This window comes from Gopherus flavomarginatus, chromosome 10 (assembly GCF_025201925.1).
Source record: "Gopherus flavomarginatus isolate rGopFla2 chromosome 10, rGopFla2.mat.asm, whole genome shotgun sequence".
NCBI classification, from domain to species: Eukaryota; Metazoa; Chordata; order Testudines; family Testudinidae; genus Gopherus; species Gopherus flavomarginatus.
In genome coordinates, this window is record NC_066626.1 from 82,604,893 (window position 1) to 82,629,038 (window position 24,146).

The following is a 24,146-nucleotide window of genomic DNA, read 5'->3' on the forward strand; positions in this document are numbered from 1 at the left end:
CTCCTCCCGCCCCTCGTCCTCCCCTCCCCCTCCACACCCCTCCCCAAACACACCCACCCTTCCCCTCCCCCTCCACAGACCCCCCCGAACTCCTCCCGCCCCTCGTCCTCCCCTCCCCCTCCACACCCATCCCCCGCCCCTCCCCCCCCACAGACCCCCCCCCCCCGAACCCCTCCATCCCCACACTCCGCCCCGGGACTCCCAGCTCCCCTCCCCCTCCAGCATCTCACACCCCCCCCGAATCCCTCCTCCACCCCCCGCCCTCCCCCACAAACACACCCACCCTCCCCCTCTACAGACCCCCCCGAACCCCTCCCGCCCCTCGTCCTCCCCTCCCCCTCCACACCCCTCCCCAAACACACCCACCCTTCCCCTCCCCCTCCACAGACCCCCCCGAACCCCTCCCGCCCCTCGTCCTCCCCTCCCCCTCCACACCCATCCCCCGCCCCTCCCCCCCACAGACCTCCCCCCCGAACCCCTGCATCCCCACACTCCGCCCCGGGACTCCCAGCTCCCCTCCCCCTCCAGCATCTCACCCCCCCCGTCTACACCCACCCCGAATCCCTCCTCCACCCCCCGCCCTCCCCCACAAACACACTCACCCTCCCCCTCCACAGACCCCCCCGAACTCCTCCCGCCCCTCGTCCTCCCCTCCCCCTCCACACCCATCCCCCGCCCCTCCCCCCCACAGACCCCCCCCCCGAACCCCTGCATCCCCACACTCCGCCCCGGGACTCCCAGCTCCCCTCCCCATCCAGCATCTCACCCCCCCCCCCCCCGAATCCCTCCTCCACCCCCCGCCCTCCCCCACAAACACACCCACCCTCCCCCTCTACAGACCCCCCGAACCCCTCCCGCCCCTCGTCCTCCCCTCCCCCTCCACACCCCTCCCCAAACACACCCACCCTTCCCCTCTACAGACCCCCCCCGAACTCCTCCCGCCCCTCGTCCTCCCCCGCCCCTCCCCAAACACACCCACCCTTCCCCTCTCCCTACAGACACCCCGAACTCCTCCCGCCCCTCGTCCTCCCCTCCCCCTCCACACCCCTCCCCAAACACACCCACCCTTCCCCTCCCCCTCCACAGACCCCCCCGAACTCCTTCCGCCCCTCGTCCTCCCCTCCCCCTCCACACCCATCCCCGCCCCTCCCCCCCATAGACCCCCCCCCCAACCCCTGCATCCCCACATTCCGCCCCGGGACTCCCAGCTCCCCTCCAGCATCTCACCCCCCCCCCGTCTACACCCACCCCGAATCCCTCCTCCACCCCCCGCCCTCCCCCACAAACACACCCACCCTCCCCCTCTACAGACCCCCCCCGAACCCCTCCCGCCCCTCGTCCTCCCCTCCCCAAACACACCCACCCTTCCCCTCCCCCTACAGACCCCACCGAACTCCTCCCGCCCCTCGTCCTCCCCTCCCCCTCCCATCCCCGCCCCTCCCCAAACACACCCACCCTTCCTCTCCCCCTCTACACACCCCCCCCGAACTCCTCCCGCCCCTCGTCCTCCCCTCCCCAAACACACCCACCCTTCCCCTCCCCCTCCACAGACCCCCCCCCCGAACCCCTCCCGCCCCTCGTCCTCCCCTCCCCAAACACACTCACCCTTCCCCTCCCCCTACAGACCCCACCGAACTCCTCCCGCCCCTCGTCCTCCCCTCCCCCTCCACACCCCTCCCCAAACACACCCACCTTCCCCTCCCCCTCCACAGACCCCCCCCCGAACTCCTCCCGCCCCTCGTCCTCCCCTCCCCCTCCACACCCATCCCCCGCCCCTCCCCAAACACACCCACTCTTCCCCTCCCCCTCTGACCCCTCCCCCTCCACACCCATCCCCCACCCCTCCCCAAACACACCCACTCTTCCCCTCCCCCTTTACAGACCCCCAACCCCTCCCGCCCCTCGTCCTCCCCTCCCCCTCCACACCCGTCCCCGCCCCTCCCCAAACACACCCACTCTTCCCTTCCCCCTCTACAGACCGCCCCCGAAGCCCTCCTCCACCCCCCGCCCCTCCCCAAACACACCCACTCTTCCCTTCCCCCCCTACAGACCCCTCCCGAACCCCCTCCATCCCCACACTGCGCCCCGGGACTCCCAACTCCCCTCCCCCTCCATCATCTCACAAACCACCTGTCTACACTCCCCCAACCCCTCTCTCACCCCCGTCCTCGCCTCCCCCTCCACACCCATCCGCCACCCCTCCCCCCACAAGCACACCCACCCTTCCCCTCCCCCTCTACAGACCTCTCCATCCCCACACTGCGCCCCGGGACTCCCAGCTCCTCTCCCCCTCCATTATCTCTCACACACCCCGTCTACAACCCCCTTGAACTCCTCTCCCACCCCTCGCCCCCCCTTCCCCCTCCACACCCATCCCCGCCCCCCACAAACACTCTTCCCCTCTACAGACCCCCCCGAACCCCTTTACCACCCCCGTCCTCCCCTCCCCCAACACACCCACCCTTCCCCTCCCCCTCTATCCCCACACTCCGCCCGGGACTCCCCTCTCCTTCCATCATCTCACACACACCCCGTCTGCAACCCCCCTGAAACCCTCTCTCACCCCCCGCCCAGCCACACAAACACATCCACTCTTCCCCTCCACGTCTACAGACCCCCCCCCCCCATCCCTCCATCCCCACATTCCGCCCCGGGACTCCTAGCTCCCCTCCCCCTCCATCATCTCACACACCCCCATCTACAACTCCCCGAACCCCTCTCCCCCACAAACACATCCACCCTTCCCCTCTACAGACCCCCCCCCGAACTCCTCTACCACCCCAGCCTCCGCCCCAGGAGCCCCTCGGCTCCACTCCGTCCTCCCGCTCTACAGACTTCCCCGAACTCCTCTATAGACCCGCCCCAGCGCGCTGACCCTTCACTCTAGAGACACCCCGCACGACCCCTCCCAGCACCCCGCCCCGGGACACCCCCAGCGCTCTGACCCTTCACTCTAGAGACACCCCGCACGACCCCCCCCAGCACCCAGCCCCGAGACACCCCCCAGCGCGCTGACCCTTCACTCTAGAGACACCCCGCACGACCCCCCCCAGCACCCCGCCCCGAGACACCCCCCAGCGCTCTGACCCTTCACTCTAGAGACACCCCGCCCCGGGACACCCCCCAGCGCTCTGACCCTTCACTCTAGAGACACCCCGCACGACCCCCCCCAGCACCCAGCCCCGAGACACCCCCCAGCGCGCTGACCCTTCACTCTAGAGACACCCCGCACGACCCCTCCCAGCACCCCGCCCCGGGACACCCCCAGCGCTCTGACCCTTCACTCTAGAGACACCCCGCACGACCCCCCCCAGCACCCAGCCCCGAGACACCCCCCAGCGCGCTGACCCTTCACTCTAGAGACACCCCGCACGACCCCCCCCAGCACCCCGCCCCGAGACACCCCCCAGCGCTCTGACCCTTCACTCTAGAGACACCCCGCCCCGGGACACCCCCCAGCGCTCTGACCCTTCACTCTAGAGACACCCCGCACGACCCCCCCAGCACCCAGCCCCGAGACACCCCCCAGCGCTCTGACCCTTCACTCTAGAGACACCCCGCACGACCCCCCCCCAGCACCCCGCCCCGAGACACCCCCCAGCGCTCTGACCCTTCACTCTAGAGACACCCCGCCCCCCCCGCTCCGGGACACCCCCCAGCGCTCTGACCCTTCACTCTAGAGACACCCCGCACGACCCCCCCCAGCACCCCGCCCCGGGACACCCCCAGCGCTCTGACCCTTCACTCTATAGAAACACCCCGCCCAATCCCCCCAGCACCCCGCCCCGAGACACCCCCAGCGCTCTGACCCTTCACTCTAGAGACACCCCGCACGACCCCCCCCAGCACCCCGCCCCGAGACACCCCCCAGCGCGCTGACCCTTCACTCTAGAGACACCCCGCACGACCCCCCCCCCAGCGCTCTGACCCTTCACTCTAGAGAGACACCCCGCCCACCCGCACGACCCCCCCAGCACCGGGACACCCCCAGCGCGCTGACCCTTCACTCTAGAGACACCCCGCACGATCCCCCCAGCACCCCGCCCCGGGACACCCCCAGCGCGCTGACCCTTCACTCTAGAGACACCCCGCACGATCCCCCCAGCACCCCGCCCCGGGACACCCCCAGCGCGCTGACCCTTCACTCTAGAGACACCCCGCACGATCCCCCCAGCACCCCGCCCCGGGACACCCCCAGCGCGCTGACCCTTCACTCTAGAGACACCTCGCACGACCCCCCCAGCACCCGCCCCGGGACACCCCCAGCGCGCTGACCCTTCACTCTAGAGACACCCCGCACGACCCCCCCCAGCACCCCGCCCCGGGACACCCCCCAGCGCGCTGACCCTTCACTCTAGAGACACCCCGCACGACCCCCTCCAGCGCTCTGACCCTTCACTCTAGAGAGACACCCCGCCCACCCGCACGACCCCCCCAGCACCCCGCCCCGGGATACCCCCCAGCGCTCTGACCCTTCACTCTAGAGACACCCCGCCCCCCCGCTCCGGGACACCCCCCAGCGCTCTGACCCTTCACTCTAGAGACACCCCGCACGACCCCCCCAGCACCCCGCCCCGGGACACCCCCCAGCGCTCTGACCCTTCACTCTAGAGACACCCCGCCCCCCCGCTCCGGGACACCTCCCAGCGCTCTGACCCTTCACTCTAGAGACACACCCCGCACGACCCCCCCCCAGCACCCCGCCCCGGGACACCCCCCAGCGCTCTGACCCTTCACTCTAGAGACACCCCGCCCCCCCGCCCCGGGACACCCCCCAGCGCTCTGACCCTTCACTTTGGAGACACCCCGCACGACCCCCCCCCAGCGCTCTGACCCTTCACTCTAGAGACACACCCCGCACGACCCCCCCCAGCACCCCGCCCCGGGACACCCCCGAGCGCTCTGACCCTTCACTCTAGAGACACCCCGCACGACCCCCCCCCAGCACCCCGCCCCGGGACACCCCCCAGCGCTCTGACCCTTCACTCTAGAGACACCCCGCACGACCCCCCCCCAGCGCTCTGACCCTTCACTCTAGAGACACCCCGCACGACCCCCCCCCAGCACCCCGCCCCGGGACACCCCCCAGCGCTCTGACCCTTCACTCTAGAGACACCCCGCACGACCCCCCCCCCCCAGCGCTCTGACCCTTCACTCTAGAGACACCCCGCCCCCCCGCTCCGGGACACCCCCCAGCGCTCTGACCCTTCACTCTAGAGACACCCCGCCCCCCCGCTCCGGGACACCCCCCAGCGCTCTGACCCTTCACTCTAGAGACACCCCGCACGACCCCCCAGCACCCCGCCCCGGGACACCCCCAGCGCGCTGACCCTTCACTCTAGAGAGACACCCCGCCCACCCGCACGACCCCCCCAGCGCGCTGACCCTTCACTCTAGAGACACCCCGCCCACCCGCACGACCCCCCCAGCACCGGGACACCCCCAGCGCGCTGACCCTTCACTCTATAGAGACACCCCGCACGACCCCACCCCAGTACCCAGCCCCGGGACCCCCCCCCAGCGCGCTGACCCTTTACTCTAGAGAGACACCCTGCCCTCCCGCACGACCCCCCCAGCACCTCGCACGACTCCCAGCACCCCGCCCCGGGACACCCCCCAGCGCGCTGACCCTTCACTCTATAGAGACCCCGCACGACCCCCCCAAGCACCCCGGCCCGGGACACCCCCCAGCGCTCTGACCCTTCACTCTAGAGACACCCCGCACGACCCCCCCCAGCGCTCTGACCCTTCACTCTATAAAAACACCCCCCCCCAAGGAAGCCCCCGCCCCCCGGGGAGCCTCACACCGGCGCTGCCCGTGGCAGAGCGCTGGGCAGACGGGCGGTCCCGCCCAGCAGGGCTCGGGGAGCTCCGGGGGACGTGCCCAGCGAGCCAGGCCCTGCGGCCGCAGAGTAGCCGGCGGGAGCGCAGCTCTCCAGCCGTGCTACGGAGGGTCTAGGCCGTTGCGAGCCGCGCCCCAGCCCCACCCGGGCTCTGGCCCCCTTGCGGAGTGCGCTGTAGCCAGCCCCGGGCGGCTCCCTCCGCCGGCAGCGCCCCCCTTCGCAGCGCCCCGCCTCCGCCCCCAGGCTCGGGTTAGGCTAGTCACCAGCGCGCTTGCCCTTCTCCACCCGGCAGGTAAGTGTCGGAGAAGCCGGGCTGCAGCTCCGGGATCCCGGCGAGAGCCGCGGGGTTCACACGCTGCTCGGCTCTACCGGAGCCCAGGGGTGACTCCGGTGTCGCCCCGCCGCTGGATGCCAGTTCTGCGCAGCAATCCGGAGTCGGCCGCCCGCCTGGCGCTTGGAGGGGGCGGGTGGTCCCGCGCTGACCAGCCCGCATGGCCCGTGCGGTGCGGGGGCCGGGCTGTCTGGGGCCACCGCCCGGGGGTTGCTCTGCGGCCCACGGATCTGGAGGGGTGAGGCAGCCCGCGGAGGAGCCGGCTCCCCTGGCCGCAGCCTACCTGGGGTGGTGCCGGATGGCTGGGCTGAGCTGGGGCATGTGGTGGGAGCTATCCTGGCAGAGCGGGTGGGGGTGGTGGCAACTCCCTCCGCCTCTTATATCAGCCCGGGGAGAGGGTGGGCGCGCAGGTGAGCTCCGGCGTGCCGAGGTGCGGCCTCGCTCAGGGGTAGGCAGGGCAGTCAGTGGGGGGCGCTGCAGGGGGTTCCTGGGGAATCAGCCCTGGTGTAACAACCTCGAATCACCAATTACTGGCAGGCATTTAATTTCAGAGAGAGGAACTATACAAAAATGAGGAGGTTAGTTAAACAGAAATTAAAAGGTAGGTGACTAGAGCAGGGATCGGCAACCTTTGGTGTGCCGAGTTTTCATTCATTCACTCTAATTTAAGTGTACCAGTAATACATTTTAACGGTTTTAGAAGGTCTCTTTCTATAAGATTATAATATATAACTAAACTATTGTTCTATGTAAAGTAAATAAGGTTTTAAAAATGTTTAAGAAGCTTCATTTAAAATTAAATTAAAATGCAGAGCCCCCTGGACTGGTGGTCAGGACCTGGGCAGTGTGAGTGCCACTGAAAATCAGCTTGCGTGCCACCTTTGGCACACGTGCCATAGGTTGCCTACCCCTGGACTAGAATGAAGTCCCTGCAGGCTGCATGGACACTTCTCAAAGACATCATAATAGAGGCCCAACATAAATGTATACCCCAAATTAAAAAAAACACAGTAAAAGAACTAAAAAAGAGCAACCGCTCTTTAACAACCATGTAAAAGAAGCAGTGAGAGAGAAAAAGGCATCTTTTAAAAAGTGGCAGTCAAATCCCAGTGAGGTAAATAGAAAGGAGCATAAACCCTGCAAATTAAGTGTAAAAATGGAATAAGAAAAGCTAAAGAGGAATTTGAAGAACAGCTAGCCAAAAGCTCAAAAGGTAAAAACAAAATGTTTTTAAGTGTATCAGAAGCAGGAAGCCTGCTAAACAACCAGTAGGGCCCCTGGACCATTGAGATACAAAAGGAGCACTTAAAAGATGATAAAGTCATTGCGGAGAAAGTAAATTAATACTTTGCTTCAGTCTTCACGGCTGAGAATGTTAGGGAGATTCCCAAACCTGAGCCGTCCTTTGTAGGTGACAAATCTGAGGAATTGTCACAGATTGAAGTGTCACTAGAGTAAGTTTTGGAATTAATTGATAAACTTAACAGTAACAAGTCACTGGGACCAGATGGCGTTCACTCAAGAGTTCTGAAAGAACTTACATGTGAAATTGCAGAACTATTAACTATGGTTTGTAACCTGTCCTTTAAATCGGTTTCTGTACCCAATGACTGGAAGGTAGCTAAGGTAACTTCAACGTTTAAAAAGGGCTTTAGAGGTGATCCCGGCAATTACAAACCAGTAAGTCTAACGTCAGTACCAGGCAAAAATAAAATTGTCAGACACCTAGAAGAACATAACTTGCTCGGCAAACAACATGGTTTCTGTAAAGGGAAATCATGCCTTACTAATCTATTAGAGTTCTTTTAAGGGGTCAACAAACATGTGGACAAGGGGGATCCAGTGGACATAGTGTACTTAGATTTCCAGAAAGCCTTTGACAAGGTCCCTCACCAAAGGCTCTTACATAAATTAAGATGTCAGGCGATGAGAGGGAAGATCCTTTCATGGATTGAGAACTGTTTAAAAGACAGGGAACAAAGGGTAGGAGTAAATGGTACATTTTCAGAATGGAGAGGGCTATCTAGTGGTATTTCCCAGGGGTCAGTCTTAGGACCAATCCTATTTAACTTATTCATAAATGATCCGGAGAAAGGGGTAAACAGTGAGGTGGCAAAGTTTGCAGATGATACTAAACTGCTCAAGATAGTTAAGACCAAAGCAGACTGTGAAGAACTTCAAAAAGATCTCATAAAACTAAGTGATTGGGCAACAAAATGACAAATTAAATTTAATGTGGACAAATGTAAAGTAATGCACGTTGGAAAAAATAACCCCAACTATACATACAACATGATGGGGCTAATTTAGCTACAACAAATCAGGAAAGAGATCTTGGAGTTTGTGGATAGTTCTCTGAAGACATCCGTGCAGTGTGCAGCAGCAGTCAAAAAAGCAAACAGGATGTTAGGAATCATTAAAAAAGGGATAAAGAATAAGACAGAGTATATCTTATTGCCCTTATATAAATCCATGGTACGCCCACATCTTGAATACTGCGTACAGATATGGTCTCCTCATCTCAAAAAAGCTATACTGGCATTAGAAAAAGTTCAGAAAAGGGCAACTAAAATGATTAGTGGTTTGGGTCCCATATGAGAAGAGATTAAGGAAGCCAGGAATTTTCAGCTTGGAAAAGAGGAGACTAAGGGGGGATATGATAGAGATATATTAAATCATGGTGTGAAGAAAGTAAATAAGGAAAAGTTATTTACTTTTTCTCATAATATAAGAACTAGGGGCCACCAAATGAAATTAATGGGCAGCAAAATAAAAGGAAGTTCTTCACATAGTGCACAGTCAGCCTATGGAACCCCTTGCTGGAGGAGGTTGTGAAGGCTAGGACTATAACAGGGTTTAAAAGAGAACTAGATAAATTAATGGAGGTTAAATCCATTAATGGGTAATAGCCAGGACGGGTAAGGAATGGTGTCCCTAGCCTCCATTTGTCAGAGGATGGAGATGGATGGCAGGAGAGAGATCACTTGATCATTACCTGTTAGGTTCACTTCCTCTGGGGCACCTGGCATTGGCCACTGTTGGTAGGCAGGATACTGGGCTAGATGGACCTCTGGTCTGACCCAGTATGGCCGTCCTTATGTCACAGCTGCACAGGCGACCAAGGCATGAGCTGCAGAACTGCTGAGCTCTGTCGGGGCCTGGCCATACCCAGGACGTGGCTGCCCTGGGCTGGGTTGGCTCCCACGGGCACCCAGTTCTTGCCCAGCAGTCTCCCCCCCCCCGTGTGAATGAACAATAGATTGCGTTATGCAGCCAGTACACATCTCCTAGGCCGCTTTTGTGTTGTGCCTTTATAAACACGTTAGCAAACCCAAATCCCCTGCCAGTGGGTCCCGTTATCTGCACTTATCAAAAGGGAAACGGAGTCAACTTGGAAATGCACGACTAAGTGCACAGGGGGTGTTTGGCGAGGCTGGGAAGGGAACCCAGATCTGCTTGGCTGCTTCTTGGCCTTTGCTGCAGGGAAACAGCTTCCCGCTGTGCTCTATCCCCTGGCGATAGACCTGGCCTGAGAGACTACGGGGCAGCTGTGGACATTGGGCCCAGGGCTGTGTATTGCCTGCATGGCTCCAGGAGCCCCTCGGGCATTGCACATGATACAATGTCTGTACCTGATTGTGGGGACAGAATTGGGAATGTGTGAGGGAATGTGTGAGGGGTGTGCGTGCAGACGGTGTGTATGACTGTGTGATGAGAAGGGAAGGTGAGCAAAAGAGGTGGATAGGCGTGGGGAACTGGGGGTGTGGGAGCAGGTGGGTGTATGTGGCCGTATTAGGGGGCATGTGTACAGTGCGGGCTGCAGCCTTGTGTGTGTTCTGGAAAGCAGGAATTGTGAGGCTATTTGCACCTCAGTGTGCACAGACCAGCCTGCGGGTGGGGCGGGGGTGTGGAATGAGGGGTATCATGCACCTGGGGTGGGAGTGGGCACGTTGGAGCAGTGTGCACACACCTGCCTGGAGGGCGGGCCGGAGGTGTGGAATGAGAGCCAGGTGTGTGTGGAATGGGGGGGGGTAGCATGCACCTGGGGTGGGAGTGGGCACGTGTGATCAGTGTGCACACACTTATTTGCCGGGGGGGGGGGGGGGACGAGAGGTAGCATGCACCTGGGCTGGGAGTGGGCACGTGTGATTGGTGTGCACAGACCAGATTGCAGTGTGTGTGTGTGTGTGGAATGAGAGGGGACGGGGAGTATGGAATGAGAGCGGGGGGGGGGAGGGCACGTGTGACCAGTGTGCCCACACCAGCCTGCGGGGGGGGGGGATGTCGGGTTGCATGTGCCAGGGGTGGGGGGGCACGTGTGACCAGTGTGCACAGACCAGCCTGCGGGGGGGGGAGGTTGGGTTGCGTGTGCCGGGGGGGGGGGCACGTGTGACCAGTGTGCACAGACCAGCCTGCGGGGGGGGGGAGGTTGGGTTGCGTGTGCCGGGGGGGGGGGCACGTGTGACCAGTGTGCACAGACCAGCCTGCGTGGGGGAGGGCGGGGGATTGCATGCCCCGGGGTTGGAGCGGGCACTGTGACGGCAGCGCGCAGGGTAACGCGCGGAGCTGGCCCCGCGTCTGCGCTGCGCCTTGCGGGCCGGGGGAAGCCGATCGCTGGAGCTGGTGCGGAGCAGCCGCAGGAGGCGTGTCTCTCCAGGCTGTCGCCTGTGCCGGAGGCCGCCCCAGCCCTGCGTGACTCACGGCGGCCGGGTTCGGCGCTCGCGGCGCGGGATTTCCAGCGCAGCCAGCCGGAGCGGAGCCCGATGTGGTGCATGGCTGTGTGGCTGCTGGAGAAGCGGAGGCGGCGGCAGTGCCTGACCCAGCAGCCCTCCCTGGCCCCCAGCAGGGACATGGCCGCATGTTGAGCGCTGTCCGGCGGCGGCCTGAGCGGGGCGGGAGGGAGTCCTGCGCAGCGCCGTGTGTCCGGGGACCCTGGCCGGAGGCGAGCGGCTCTGCTTCCTTCTCCGCGGTTGCGAGGTACGGTACTAGCCCGCCCCCCGCCAGCCTCTCTCCTCCATCGCCCTTTCTCAGCAGCTCCGCGCCGTGGCATTGACACAGACGTGTGGCCAGGAGCCTGTCTGGAGTCCCCATCGGCAGCTTCTCCAGCCTGGGCTGCTTCCACAGCCGCCGCGCCGAGGGCGGCCAGCCCTTGCTGGGGTCCGTGTTACCGCGGGCTGCTGCACTGAGTTTCTGACGCGAGTTTGCAGGCTTTCCCAAAATGTATGGGCTAGAGGGGCACCTCCCTCCGGTGCCAGCCAGGAAGCCCTGGGGCGCGGACAGCGTGCAGGGGCGATCAAGGAAAGGGAAAGGTTTGTGAGCCACTGAAGGTGAGACAGCAAAATTACAGCGCTAGTAGCAGGTGCACAGGGCATATAGGTGGGTCCCTGCCTCCCAGTGCTGCAGGCTCCTATGTAGCATGGCACCTATGTAGCCTGCACAGGGTCCTCTTTTCCCGTTGCTGTAGACTCCTGCATAAACAGGGTACCAGCAAAATGTGTTCCACTCTCCGAGAGGCATGGGCACCCGTACACATGGTGCTGGCAGAGCTGGCCTGTGAGTCTCACCTTCTGGTACCACAGGCTGGCTCCTAAGTACCTGTGGTGCCTGCACACCTGATATCTGCACTATTGCTTCCTGATGCTGCGTGTTCTGTGTTTTCATGAAGTGTCCATGCACCCTGCGCTGGGTCCCTATCTCCCAGTGCTGCAGGCTTTCATGCACCGCCTACATATTTGTCTGAGTCTCCCGTCTCTGTAGAGTCATGTGTACATGCAGTACATGTCTAATCAGCTTGTGCATGTGAAGCACACACAATATATTGTCAGGGTACATCTCTGTTCCTTTCTTCCTGAGCTGTATGTGTCCCTCCATAGCTACCCAGAAACCCAATTGTAGGGACCTTCCTTGTAATTGTCTCTTGTATTAATACCTCATCATCTGTGCATGATTTCTCTGTCTAGATCAGACCAGTGCTCCATCTAGTCTAGTATCCCGTCTCTGATGGTGGCAAGTATTGGAGGCTTCAGGGGAAGGTGTAAATATCCAAAGTGGACAGTTGTGGATATTCTCCCCTCAGGCTACCCTGTCTAAAGTAACCATCATCCATGTAAATGTCAAATCCCTTTCTGAATTCTGTTGTGCTCTTGGTTTCTCTGATATCAGTGGTGATGAGTTCCATGGGTTAATTAGGTGGTGCATAAAAAGTTTTTCCCATTCCTTAGTGTTACATTTGTTAACACTTTCAGTTTCATCCTGTGTCCCCTTGTTTTTGTGTTATGAGAAAGATTCTGCACTCCTATTCCCCCTATCTTTCCAGTTCTGATCAAGTTCGTATACCGGGCCTACCACCTTGGCATCTCAACACCTCTTTTTTATTTTAATGCTTCTGTTATATCCCCTGTTGTTCATCTCCTCTCTGAACTAAACAGTCCCAGTCAATGTCTCTGCATAGGAAAGTCTTTCCAGGCCCCTAATCATTTTCCTCATTTGTCTTTGAACTTCTTCTCTTTCTCCTTTTTCTAGCTGCTTAGTCTACCGTCTACCACCTAGATTCTCATACTGTTTCTATCTCCATCCCTCTGGTTTTATCTCAACCCACTTAGTTGGGGCTGCTGCTCTTCATGGGATTATAGATGTTAAGAGATGGAAAATGCCTCTTAGCCCACATCAAAACTCCTTTTCCAGGGAAGCCTGGAACAGAATTGTTCCTCACAGGGTTCTTTCCAGCCTTGCTTTCAGTGTACCAAACAATGGAGTGCCTACCACTTCCCTCAGGAGACAGCTCCAGAGCCTGGAAAATATTCTTGCATAGCTAGGTAAGTGTACGTGCTACAAAGTCCCTGTCCCCAGAAGTTTGGGTGGTCAGACTTGGCCTTCTCACTGGGCCCTTCTTACAAAGAACATCACCCATTTCAGACCCAGTGTTACCTCTAATCCAGAAGAATGTAGAGGACCAAATTCAGAGGTGGTGCAGGTTAGGATCCTTACGGTGAGACTACCTTAAGCCTACCTAGGACCTATTCTTCCAATAGGGAAGGAATCTTAAGGCTTCCATCCTGCAGGTTGCTCCAAGAGGAGGGATCCCAACACCAGCATGGAATCCCACTGAAGTAAATGGAGAACTGTGCGGTGGGAATTGCCTAAGCTACAGTAACGTGCCTCCTTTAATTTATATCCTCTCACCCACTCTTATTAGCTGCTTTCCTCACTGTCTTCCTCTTCCCCAGCCCCTCAGTGTTTGTTACAATGTAAACAGGTTCTCTTCCACTCAGCTAGACTCTGGGCCAAATTTAGAGCAGAAGTGTGTGAGCATGGAGGCCGTATGTTACACTTGGGTAAGTGAGACAGGTTCAAGCTAGTTTAATTCATAAGGCGAGGGGGATAGGAAAAGTGTGAGCTACATCAGCGTACGCTCTTGTAGACTTTAATTCTTAGCCTCCGTTTTGAATCAGGTATGCTGTCATGCTTCTATTATTGTAAATTAATTACATCAGGAATGTTGAATCATGGACCTAGAGACAACTTTGTAGACACTAAAAGGATGAAAGTCTCAGTGTTTAAAATTTCTTTGACTGTTGTTTTTTCTTGTATTCCTCATATGAAAACCCATGTGGAGACCATAGCAGACTGGGATGTTCATATTCACTTGTAGATCTCTCTGCCACAAAACTTTCCTCAGATTAAGCTTGAATTTCCCTTTCTTAATTTCAGATTGATCCTCTTGAGTTACACTTTGTTGGGCCCCCTTGGAAAAAAAAAATCCTTCACTGGTGTTTACACCCATGAGATCTTTCTAGACTGCTGGCATGTTCTCTCCACTCCCCGCCTTAGTCATCACTTATCCAAACTAGACTGATGTAGCTCTTAATCTCTCTTTTTAAATCAATCCCTCCAGCCCTTAGACTTGTTCTTCTCTAAACTCCTTTCAGGTTATAGGATAGGAGAAAATACCCTGCGAGAATGGTAGAAGAGCCACAAGAATGATTAAAGGATCAGAAAACATATAGACTCCAGGAACGCAATTTAATTAGTTTAACAAAGAGAAGATTAAGGGTTGACTTGATCACAGTCTGTAAGTATCTTCCTGAGCAGGACTGGCTCCAGACACCAGCCCAGCAAGCAGCTGCTTGGGGCGGCCAACAGTGAGGGGCGGCACATCTGGATCTTGGCTGGCAATTCAGTGGCGGATCCTTGACTCCCTCTTGGAGCGAAGGACCTGCCACCGAATTGCCGCCTAAGACTGAAGCGGCGGCGGTAGAGCTGCAGATCGCGATCGTGGCTTTTTTTTTTTTTGCTGCTCAGGGCGGCAAAAACCCTGGAGCCTGCCCTGTTCCTAGGGAACGAATATTTGATAATGAGCTCTTCAATCTAGCAGAGGAAGGTCTAACATGATCCAGTGGTTGGAAGTTGAAGCTAGACAAATTCAGATTGGAAATAAGGTGTACGTTTTTAACAGAGTAATTAACCATTGGAACAATTTAACAAGGGTCATGGTGGATACTCACTGACAATTTTAAAATAAAGATTGAATTTTTCTTTCAAGATCTGCTCTAGGAATTATTTTGGGTAAATTCTATGGTCTGTGTTATTCAGGAGGTCAGGCTAGGCCCTTATGGCCTTGGAATCTGTGAGTCAGACCAGGGGCTCAGTATCCTGTCTCTGAAAGTATCTGATAATAGCTGTTTCAATGGACAAGGAGATGAATGGACAAGGAGAGGACATGTTCCATACAAATCCCTAATCCTATTGTTAACCTCACTAACAACTGGCCTTACTGTATTGTGGTGCTAAGTTCCGCAGGCTAATTATGCCTTCTGTAAGAAAGTGTTGTTTCCTTGTATAGGTTTTACATTTGCTGCCTTTCAGTTTCATTAAGCACCTGTTCTTATGTTGAGAGAAGGTAAAGAAAGATGCCCATTTTGCCTTCTCTCTGCCGTACCTTACTATACATACCTTTATCATGTCCCCTCTTAAACTGAACAGCCCCAGTCTCTTTAATCTGTCTTCAAACAGATGTTTTTCCAAGCCTCTCATAATGTTCATTGCCCATGTCTGATCCCCTTTACTTCTGCTCTATCTCTGTTTAGCTAGATGACCAGAACTCAATAGAGTATCCCCAGGAAAAGTGTCTCATGGATTTACAGAACAGCGTTGGAATATTTCCATTGTTCTCCATCCCATTCCTTACAAAGCCTGACTTTGTGTTTGCTTTTCAGACTTCAGCTGCACAGGGAGCAGATTTCTACTAAGTTACCCAGGTCTCATTCCTGAGGGGTTACAACTATTTTAGAACCCAGTGAGATGTGTGAGAGGTTCAATTTCATGTGGGTTCTAATGTGCATTATCTTGCATTTGTCAGCACTGAGGGTGAAATTCTGGCTGTGTTGAATTAAATGGCAAAACTCCCATAGACTTCAGTGGGGCCAGGATTTTGCCCTGAATTTCATATGGCCCATACTGCCCATTCTCCTAATTTTGTGAGTTCCATCTGAAGATCTTCACAGTCTTCTCCAGTCTTGACAACCCTAAATAATTCTGTGTCATCTGTACTTTTGCCACCTCCTTGCTCAGTCTCTTTCCAAGATCATTAATTACAGCTCTGGTTGTAGAGTGGATCCTTGAGATACCAATTGTTAATGTCTTTCTGGCATTGTACCCAGAACTGAATGCAGTATCTCACACGAGATCCCACTAGAGCCACATGGAAGGGTTTTGGTCACCTTCTTGTCAGTGTGGCCTGTGAGTGCAGCCTCAAAATTGCAGTGTACTTCTTTGTAGACATATCCCGCTTCGGCGGCACTTCAGCAGCAGGGGGTCCTTCACGTGCTCCGGGTCTTCGGCAGCATTTTGGCGGGGAGGGGGTCCTTCCGTGCCACAGAAGACCCGGAGTGAATGAAGGACCCTCCACTGCCAAAGTGCCGCCAAAGACCCGGACCGCCACCGGGTATTTGAATCAGGCCCGCAGTTCCTAAAGCCGGCCCTGCCCAAGCTATTCCAGGCCACTCCAGGCAGCCTGCTGGCCCAAGCCACTCTGGGCCACCTGCTGGCCTGACCCCTGGGCCACCCACTGGAGCTGAGCCCCCTCTGGCTTCCCAGGAGAGGGGCATAAGGAGGAATGTGGCAGGTAGGGGGGCCTCATGGAGCAGTGGGGAATGGAAGGACATGGCAGGCGGGGGGAGAGGGATGCCTCGAGCTGTGGGAACCTCTATGGGGGGCACTGGAGTGAAGGAGAAGAGGGAACGACTCGCCAGGTAGTGGTGGGCGGTGGGGACCTCGGGGAAGGGGTGGAGTGCAGGCAGTCCCAGGAGTCTGGTGGTGGCTGCACCAGGGGAGGCTTAGTGTCCCCTGGCCATACCTGTCGCCCATGACAACGATGCTCAATGTGGAGCACATCCTGAAAGAAATCTTTTCCAAAGCCCTGCTACTGGCCTTCAGACAACCCCCCAGCCATACCAAGCTCATCATCAGAAGCAATCTCCCCACAGACCAGGACACACCCACTCAAAGCAGCACCAGATCCTGCCAGAACAGATGCAAAACCTGCAGATATTTTTCCACTGCTACATTGATCAAAACACCCCATAACCAGAGGTGGATTAACTTTTATTGGCACCCGGGGTTCAAACAACATTTGGGCCCCCAGAACTGGGAGGTAGGGGAAGGAGGGTTAGGCCAAGGGAGACATGGCTCTCCCATTTTTCAAAGTTATGCTATGAAACAGGGAGAATAGGAGTTCCCAATCTCCCTTCTTTATTCCCATTCAGTATTTTAGCTACTTCTCTCATGTCCTCTCTTCTTCATCTCCTTTCTAAAGTAACAATCCAAATCTTTTCAGTCTCTCTTCATAGGAGAGTTTTTTCAGGCCCTTTATCATACTCATTGCCCATCTCTGACCCCCCTCTATGTCTACAGTATCCCGTGTGAGATGTGTTGCCTGGTACTGCACACACGATTGTACATTAGGCCACACCATTGATTTACATAAGGGAATTATAATATTTTCTATGTTGTTCTCCTTCCCATCCCTTATGCTCTTCACGTCTTGTTTATAATTCCAGTTGCCCATTGAGCAGGGGTCTCCATTGAGCTGTCTACGGAGCTGCCCAAATCCCTTTCCTGTATTGATACAGTTCCTTTAGAACTCTGGAAAGTGTATGAGAAGTTTAAGATTTTTCTTCTAATGTTCATTGCTTTGCATTTATCAACACTGAACCACTTGTCCTCGTGTTACCCATTGCCCTAGCTTGTTTAGGTCCCTCTGAAGTTCCTCACAGTCCTCTCTGGAGTTAACTCACCTAATTAACATGGTAATCTTACTCTGCCTACTCCCATCCCATCCTCTCTGCATAATGGCTTTCTTGGTTTATCCTTCCCATTGGGGGTCAACTTGTTATCTGCCTTTGCACAAGTACATGTGGGAGTGGGGGCACAAGAAGCCTTTTCTCCTCTTGTAAGAACAGAGCACAGGAGTAGTCCCAGTGAGCAGGGACAGCTAAGCCCTTGCTCCCTCTCTGGTATAAGTCATTTGGAAAGGGGCAGAGATGTCTGGGCTATGTCCTCCCTTCCACACTGGCTAGTGGACCAGGGCTGGCACCAGGCAGAGCAATCTGTGCTATCCTAATGGAGCTCTCCATTTGCTCAGCACAAAATCAAAGCCTTGCACTGCTAGGTTCAGGGGCTGCCCAATGAAGGGAGGATGTCCTGACTGAACGGGAGATACTGAGCCCTTTGCATATGGCAGCCAGTGGAGGGATGAAGGGCCACAAGCAGGTTAGTGCAGCAGATGACAGATTGTCTTGTCCTGCTCTCTCCCCTCAGGTTATGACACTCTCCAAGTTTTCTGGATGCCTTCACATGAAAGAGAAAGGTTGAGATTTGCCCAGACTTGGCATGACGGTCCTTAGGTCTTGAACCAACATGGCAGCTGGAGAGTCCCCTCCCATAGGAGGTGTCTTCGTCAACCTGCAGCAGGTGAGGTGGAAATCCAACAGTAATGACTCTGGCCCTTCCTAAGGAGCCCTGTTCTTGCAGGACCATGTGCAAAGATCTGCCTGTGCTCTGGCCAGGGCATTCACAGAATCTGGGGATGTCCTTGTTGGTCTCCCAAGTGCCTCAGGCCTCGGTGAGAGCAGGGACAGGCGTGCGCATGGGGTGCGCCCTAATGCCCATGGGCCGGATCCAGCCTGCGGGATTTGCCCCCGTGGTGCCGCAGGCCCCGTGCTGCTCTCAGAAGCAGCCGGCCCCATGTCCCTGGGGCCCCGGGGGGAGGGGAGGGGGGCAGAGGGCTCCCTGTGTTGCTTCAGGCACCGCCCCCCACAGCTCCCATTGGTTGGGAGCTGGGAACCGTGGCCAATGGAAGCTTTGGGGGAGGTACCTGGAGGCACAGCACTTGGAGGCCTGGGCCCTCCCCCAGGGGCTGTGCCAGGACGTGGTGAGCAGGGTGGCATGGGCAGGGTCGCTCAGATGGGGGAGCAAGTGGGGCAATTTGCCCCGGGCCCCGCAGGGGTCCCCACGAGAATATAATATTGCAACTTTTTTTATGGAAGAGGCCCTCAAAATTGCTATGCCCCAGGTCCCCTGAATCCTCTGGGCAGCCCTGGGTGTGGGGCCAGGGCAGGCAGGCAGGGAGCACGCCACTGCAGGTAAGCGGTGATGGGCTGGAGCCTGAACCCCTCCTGCACCCCACCCCCCAACTCCCTTCCCTGAGCCCCCTGCCTGCACCCTGTACCCCTTCTGCACCCCAACTCCCTGCCCTGAGCCCCCTGCCTGCACCCCTCCTGCACTCCAACTCCCTGTCCTGAGCCCCCTGTCGCATCCCTTCTGCATCCCAACCCCCTGCCCTGAGCCCCTTCCTGCACCCCGCCCCCAACTCCCTGCTCTGAGCCCCCTGCCACATCCTGTACCCCTCCTGCATCCCAAACCCCTGTCCTGAGCCCCCTGCCTGCACCCCTCCTGCACTCCAATTCCCTGTCCTGAGCCCCCTGTTGCATCCCTTCTGCATCCCAACCCCCTGCCCTGAGCCCCTTCCTGCACCCCGCCCCCAACTCCCTGCTCTGAGCCCCCTGCCACATCCTGTACCCCTCCTGCATCCCAACTCCCTGTCCTGAGCCCCTGCCTGCACCCTGCACCCCTCCTGCACCCCAACTCCCAGCCCTAAGCTCCCTGTCTGCACCTCGCACCCCAACCCCCTGCCCTGAGCCCCCGCTGCACCCCCATGCACCCCAACTCCCTGCCCTAAGCCACCTGCCTGCACCCCAACCCCCTGTCCTGAGCTCCCTGCTGCACCCTGCACCCTCATGCACCCCAACTCCTTGCCCTAAGCCACCTGTCTGCACCTCACACCACTCCTGCACCCCAACCCCCTGCCCTGAGCCCCCTCATAAACTCTGCACTCCTCCTCTGCCCCAATCCCTTGCTCTGAGCCCCTTCCTGCACACCGCACCCCCTCCCACTCCCTGCACTCCCTCCCGCACCCCAACCTTTATGATGTTCACCTTTAAAAAAATAAATAAATAAAATTCCCTGGGTACACACCCTAATGAAATGTGCTGCACACTCCTGTGGCCAGAGAGTCAAAGTGGAGAAGACAGTGCATCGCTTGGGCTTGGCTTCGATGGCAGCTGTATAGCTGAAGCCTTTTGAAAGTCAGATTCACACTCCCTGCCTTATAGGGGTGGCTGATGCCTGGATACTGAGGTGAATGACAGTGACAGACAGATGGACAGACAAAGTCTTGCACTTCTCAGCAGTATCACGGCTTTTCTCCCCACTTCTCCCTTTGTCCCCATCCTCCCCTCTGCCTCGTGGCCCTTCTGGGCAAGGAGAACTGGACACAGCTGGCTTCAGCACCCACCAGAGCGCAGTCACACCAAGTGCTCCTTACAGGACAGAGTAAAGGGCCAGGGCCTGCTGGGTCTGGTTTCTATGAGGCACAGTTCCCAAATCCCTGGGCAGCCCACAGCAGGGTAGCAGCTCCTGGCAGCTTGCAGCAGCGCCCCCAGCTGGGCTGCTGGGGCTGAGAGCAGGCTTGGAGTGTGTGGGGGAGGTTGGCTGAGGCCATTTTGCTGCCTATTCCAGGTCAGCACAGACAGATCTGTCACAGTTGGCCCTCCTGTTACCGTGGAAACAGAGGAGTCCACAACAGCTCAGCACTGGCATTTTGGGCTATGCTGGTGGAAAATTTTACCAGCTGCTTCTGCTTAGGAAGTGAAAGGGGCCGAAGTGCCAGAGCTTAGCGTTCAAGCTAGTGTGGTAGCCTCTGTACAAGGAAAAAGCAGAGCACTGACATGTGCATCCTGAGATAAAGAGGCAGCAGGTGAGAAACTCCTAAGTAAACCAGCAGGGTTCAGACACCCCAGAGACTAGGGGCACAGGCCTCATCAGAGAGGGGAGAGTGTGGGGCAGCCAGTGTCATAGGAGCAACTGTAGGGAGGAAGCCTCACCTCTGAGTTCCTCACTCACTGGGGCCTTGAGAGTGGGTTTGAGACATTAGCCCCTCATCCCTATTGAAAGTGGAAGCTCCAGGACACAGTACCACCCTCACTACGTACCTAAAGGGAGCAGCAGGATTGTAGGGTGAAAACTAGCACAGACTCTGCAGTTGCCTGAACCGAGCAGGGGAAGTTCCATCAAAACACAGGATATATTCCTTATCTGTGAGAGCAGTTAGGCAATGGGATGGACCCCTCACTAGTAGGTGTTGTAAGCGCCTTCCCTGGGGAGAGACTGGAGCAGCACAGACAAGGTACTAGTGGCTGTGATGATGAAGAGAGGCCACTGGGATATGGGGGGTCCAGGCTTGAGGCCCCTACTGTGTTGTTTTTTCTGGCTCTCAGTTCAGATTGGGGTTCTGCTCCCAGGTACTTTCATAGCCTGCATCACTGTGGTGTGAGTAGCTTCACAGTGTTTGCCGCTTCATGGTAGCTCCTGAGCCCATGCGAAGTGGTGTGCCATTTGTGGGGCCCTGAGATCTGGAGGGCTATACAGGGTTTGATTGCTATCCGGCTGTTTCTGTGCAGGACAGCATTAATGCTGAGAAGGCCTTTCTCCCTGCCGAGGATGATGAGGATTTGGATAAGACCTTGTCAATCAAGAGGTTTGGGGACCTGATAAGCAAGTCAGCATCAAGGGATCTGGAAGAGCAGAGACGCAACTACAGTGAGAGAGATTTTGAATGTACGTAGGTTTGAACACTCTACCCGCCTCTGTGCCCACAACTGTCCTTCAGACCAAACCCCTCTATACCTTTGGGGCTCAGTCTGGTCTGCAGATCTCAGTAATGTGCTGTTTACCCACTTCTTGCAGACCGTTAAGGGAGTGGTTGCATATACCCAGTCTCGGCCCCATGCCTGTAGCCCCCATTCTCTGTCAGCTACTTTTTATAGTCACCTCTTGTGTAAAGGTTTAGCCACTTTCAGTCCACAGGATAGCATTCCTCAGAGGCTGGGAATACACTCACCTCCTCACCCTGGCAACTGGGAACCATCACAGCAATTTCCACAGAACTTAAGTTTTCTGTTGAAAAACATCTCTTGACCTTATGTCTGTGAAGAAACTTCCAAATGCGGCCTGAAGACAAGCTGCTTTTCTGAATCTGCAGATAAACAGCTTCAAAGCTCCTGGTGCCACAGGTTCAGGCATGCCTATAGCTTTCTCAATAGCGGCCATGAAACTGACCAGAATCGTGTTCTATGCAATGGTGTTGTAGCCACGTCAGTCCCAGGGTATTAGAGTGACAAGGTGGATGAGGTAGTATCTTCTACTGGACCAACTGCAGTTAGTGAGAGAAGTTGGTCCAATAAAAGATATTACCTCATCCACTTTGTCTTTCAGAATCATGTTGGTTTCATTCTGCAGCTGCTTGGGGAACAGCAGGAGAGGCAGGCATGGGAGCTGTTCACAGAAGGGCCAGAGCAGCAGAGACTGCCCTCAGCAGCCAGGGGTGAGGGACAGAGAGGGAAGCCAGTAGATTTCGTCTTCTGACTAGCAAGTGTCTGACAAATTTTCCAAGCTCTGGTGTTTCACTGCACGTCAGTTTCAGATTATTTTCCAGTTTAGATTTTGTGTGAGACAATCTCAAATATGTTATTAAATTTCACATATATCACACATGCTGCTTTCTAGTTGGCCACTCCTTTGGAATTTCTGTCAAAAAAGCACTGATGTCTCTGTTTGCTATAAACCATGCGCAACAGCTGCTTATTACTCATGCTTCCATTTCCCCCAGCTTCCATATTTTCAAAACATCAGTGCACGCAATCACCTGGACATGGAGTTGCTGGGCACTAACAGTTGTGTCTTAAGATGACAGATTCTAACACCTGAATAGATTAGTGATCGAACTTCCACTCAGAAGTATCACCTGCATACACCGGTGTTAGTGCTGGAAGTGTGTGCATGGAGGTGTTTGCTTGTGCCACCAGGACAGAGGTTTCTCTGAAAAACTGACTCTAGATTTTTAGTGTCCAATATTTTTCTGGAGAGAGAAGGAGCCTTATTGAGTGGTGATTGAGATGCTCATTCTTCTTTTCTTTTTTGGAAGTCAGGACCACATTTGTTTTCCTCTAGTATTTTGATGCCTCTCCACATTAGCCAGGACTCTTCAGAACTAATTATCAGTGGGTCAGTAAATTCATGAGCTAATTCTCTTAAGATCCTAGAATGACATCATCTGAGCCCACGGAATTGTATATGTTCAGATTTTACAAACATCCCCTGCTCCTTGCCAGGAGCCATTGTACAGGCTCTTCCTTCCAGACGGATTGTTCAAACTCCTTTTCTATATTTATCTTGTTGAAGACAGATTTAAAAGGAGCGGTTGAGTGTCTGAGCCACCAATGAGGTAGAGCATTCCAGGTGGACAAGAGAGGCCGTGGAGCAGGGAAGGAGAGGATATGCTGGGTGCACACAAAGGGGCAGAGGGACAAGTTGGGAGGAGGTACCAAGGTGTGGGTGAATCATGGGAGAATGTGCAAATCCTGTATTTAGAAGAGAGAAGTGGTGGTTTTAGCTCTGAGATGTGCTTTCTTGTTACGAATGCTCAATCCTGACTCAGAAGGCCCAGTGCACAGAGGTCAAGTGTAGAGTTCCTCTCTTCTGGTGGCCAAGCAGGCATAAGCCAGCCCTTTCTCAGCACTGTTTTGGGATAGAGATTGCAGAATCTCTTGCCCTTGGCAGGCAGCTCAAGCCTTCCATCAGGTCAGTGTTCAGGTTCTCTGTCTCAGCTTAACTTGCCACATGATGACCCATTCCAGTGGTCTCAGAGGGGAGCTGCAAAGGGAAGAGTGGGCTTGCACCTTTGTTTGTGCCTTTATGCTGGTGAAAGAGCCCCGGTAGCACTGGTGGATTTAGGTCTGTCATTCCCCCCCCCACCCACTTAATAGGTCTTAAGCAATTCAGGTCTTGCACACTCTGGAGACTCTATTGTGAGCAGAGAAGAGCCAAGGGAGTGGAAGCTGGAGCAGCACCACAAGGGGGATTTTTGGTCTGCCGTCTGTGTAAAGTGCTTTGGTTCCAGTTTGGTTTTGGGCATGAATATTTAACTCAAATGGCCAATGAACGTTTTGGGTGAAAGAAACTTTTGTTAAAGAGTAAGAGCTCTGCTCCTTCAATTGATGCCTGAGAGCTCATAATACACGTCCCTGAGGCACCCTTCTGCCTGGCCAAAAGCTTCTCCAGTAGGACCAGGGCAGGGCAGACTTAACAATCCTGATATTTCTCAGGGAAAAAAACAAGTCCAAAAAACAAACAAAATCCCCTCCCACCCAAAACACCATTACAAAATGCTTGAAAAACCAAACCAAAGCAAAACTGGAACAACAGTGAATCTGGCTGGCTTGTGTACAGAGGAGCGGGTGCAAGCTCCCATTTTAAACAGTCCTTTGTAGACCACTTTTCAATCCAAGCAGATTTTATTGGTTTATGATAGGAAAGAGGGGAAAGCCTGAAATAAAAGTGGATTGCACAAAATGTGG

The 24,146-nt window shown here is 56.0% G+C and overlaps 1 protein-coding gene across 3 annotated transcripts in view; it reads left to right on the forward strand.

Moving 5' to 3' along the window:
• Positions 1-6,054: 6,054 nt before the first annotated feature.
• SLC4A3 (solute carrier family 4 member 3) overlaps positions 6,055-24,146 on the forward strand; it is a 93,101-nt gene continuing 75,009 nt past the window's right edge. For 2 of the 3 annotated variants that reach the window (XM_050969642.1, XM_050969644.1), the window contains exons 1-3: positions 10,874-11,151; positions 17,992-18,144; positions 21,192-21,348. In XM_050969642.1, coding sequence (XP_050825599.1) covers positions 18,091-18,144; positions 21,192-21,348 — 211 coding nt within the window. In that variant the 5' untranslated portion in view covers positions 10,874-11,151; positions 17,992-18,090. Of the gene's footprint in view, positions 6,136-10,873; positions 11,152-17,991; positions 18,145-21,191; positions 21,349-24,146 lie in introns of those variants that run through there. The other variant, XM_050969643.1, reaches the window with a different exon arrangement.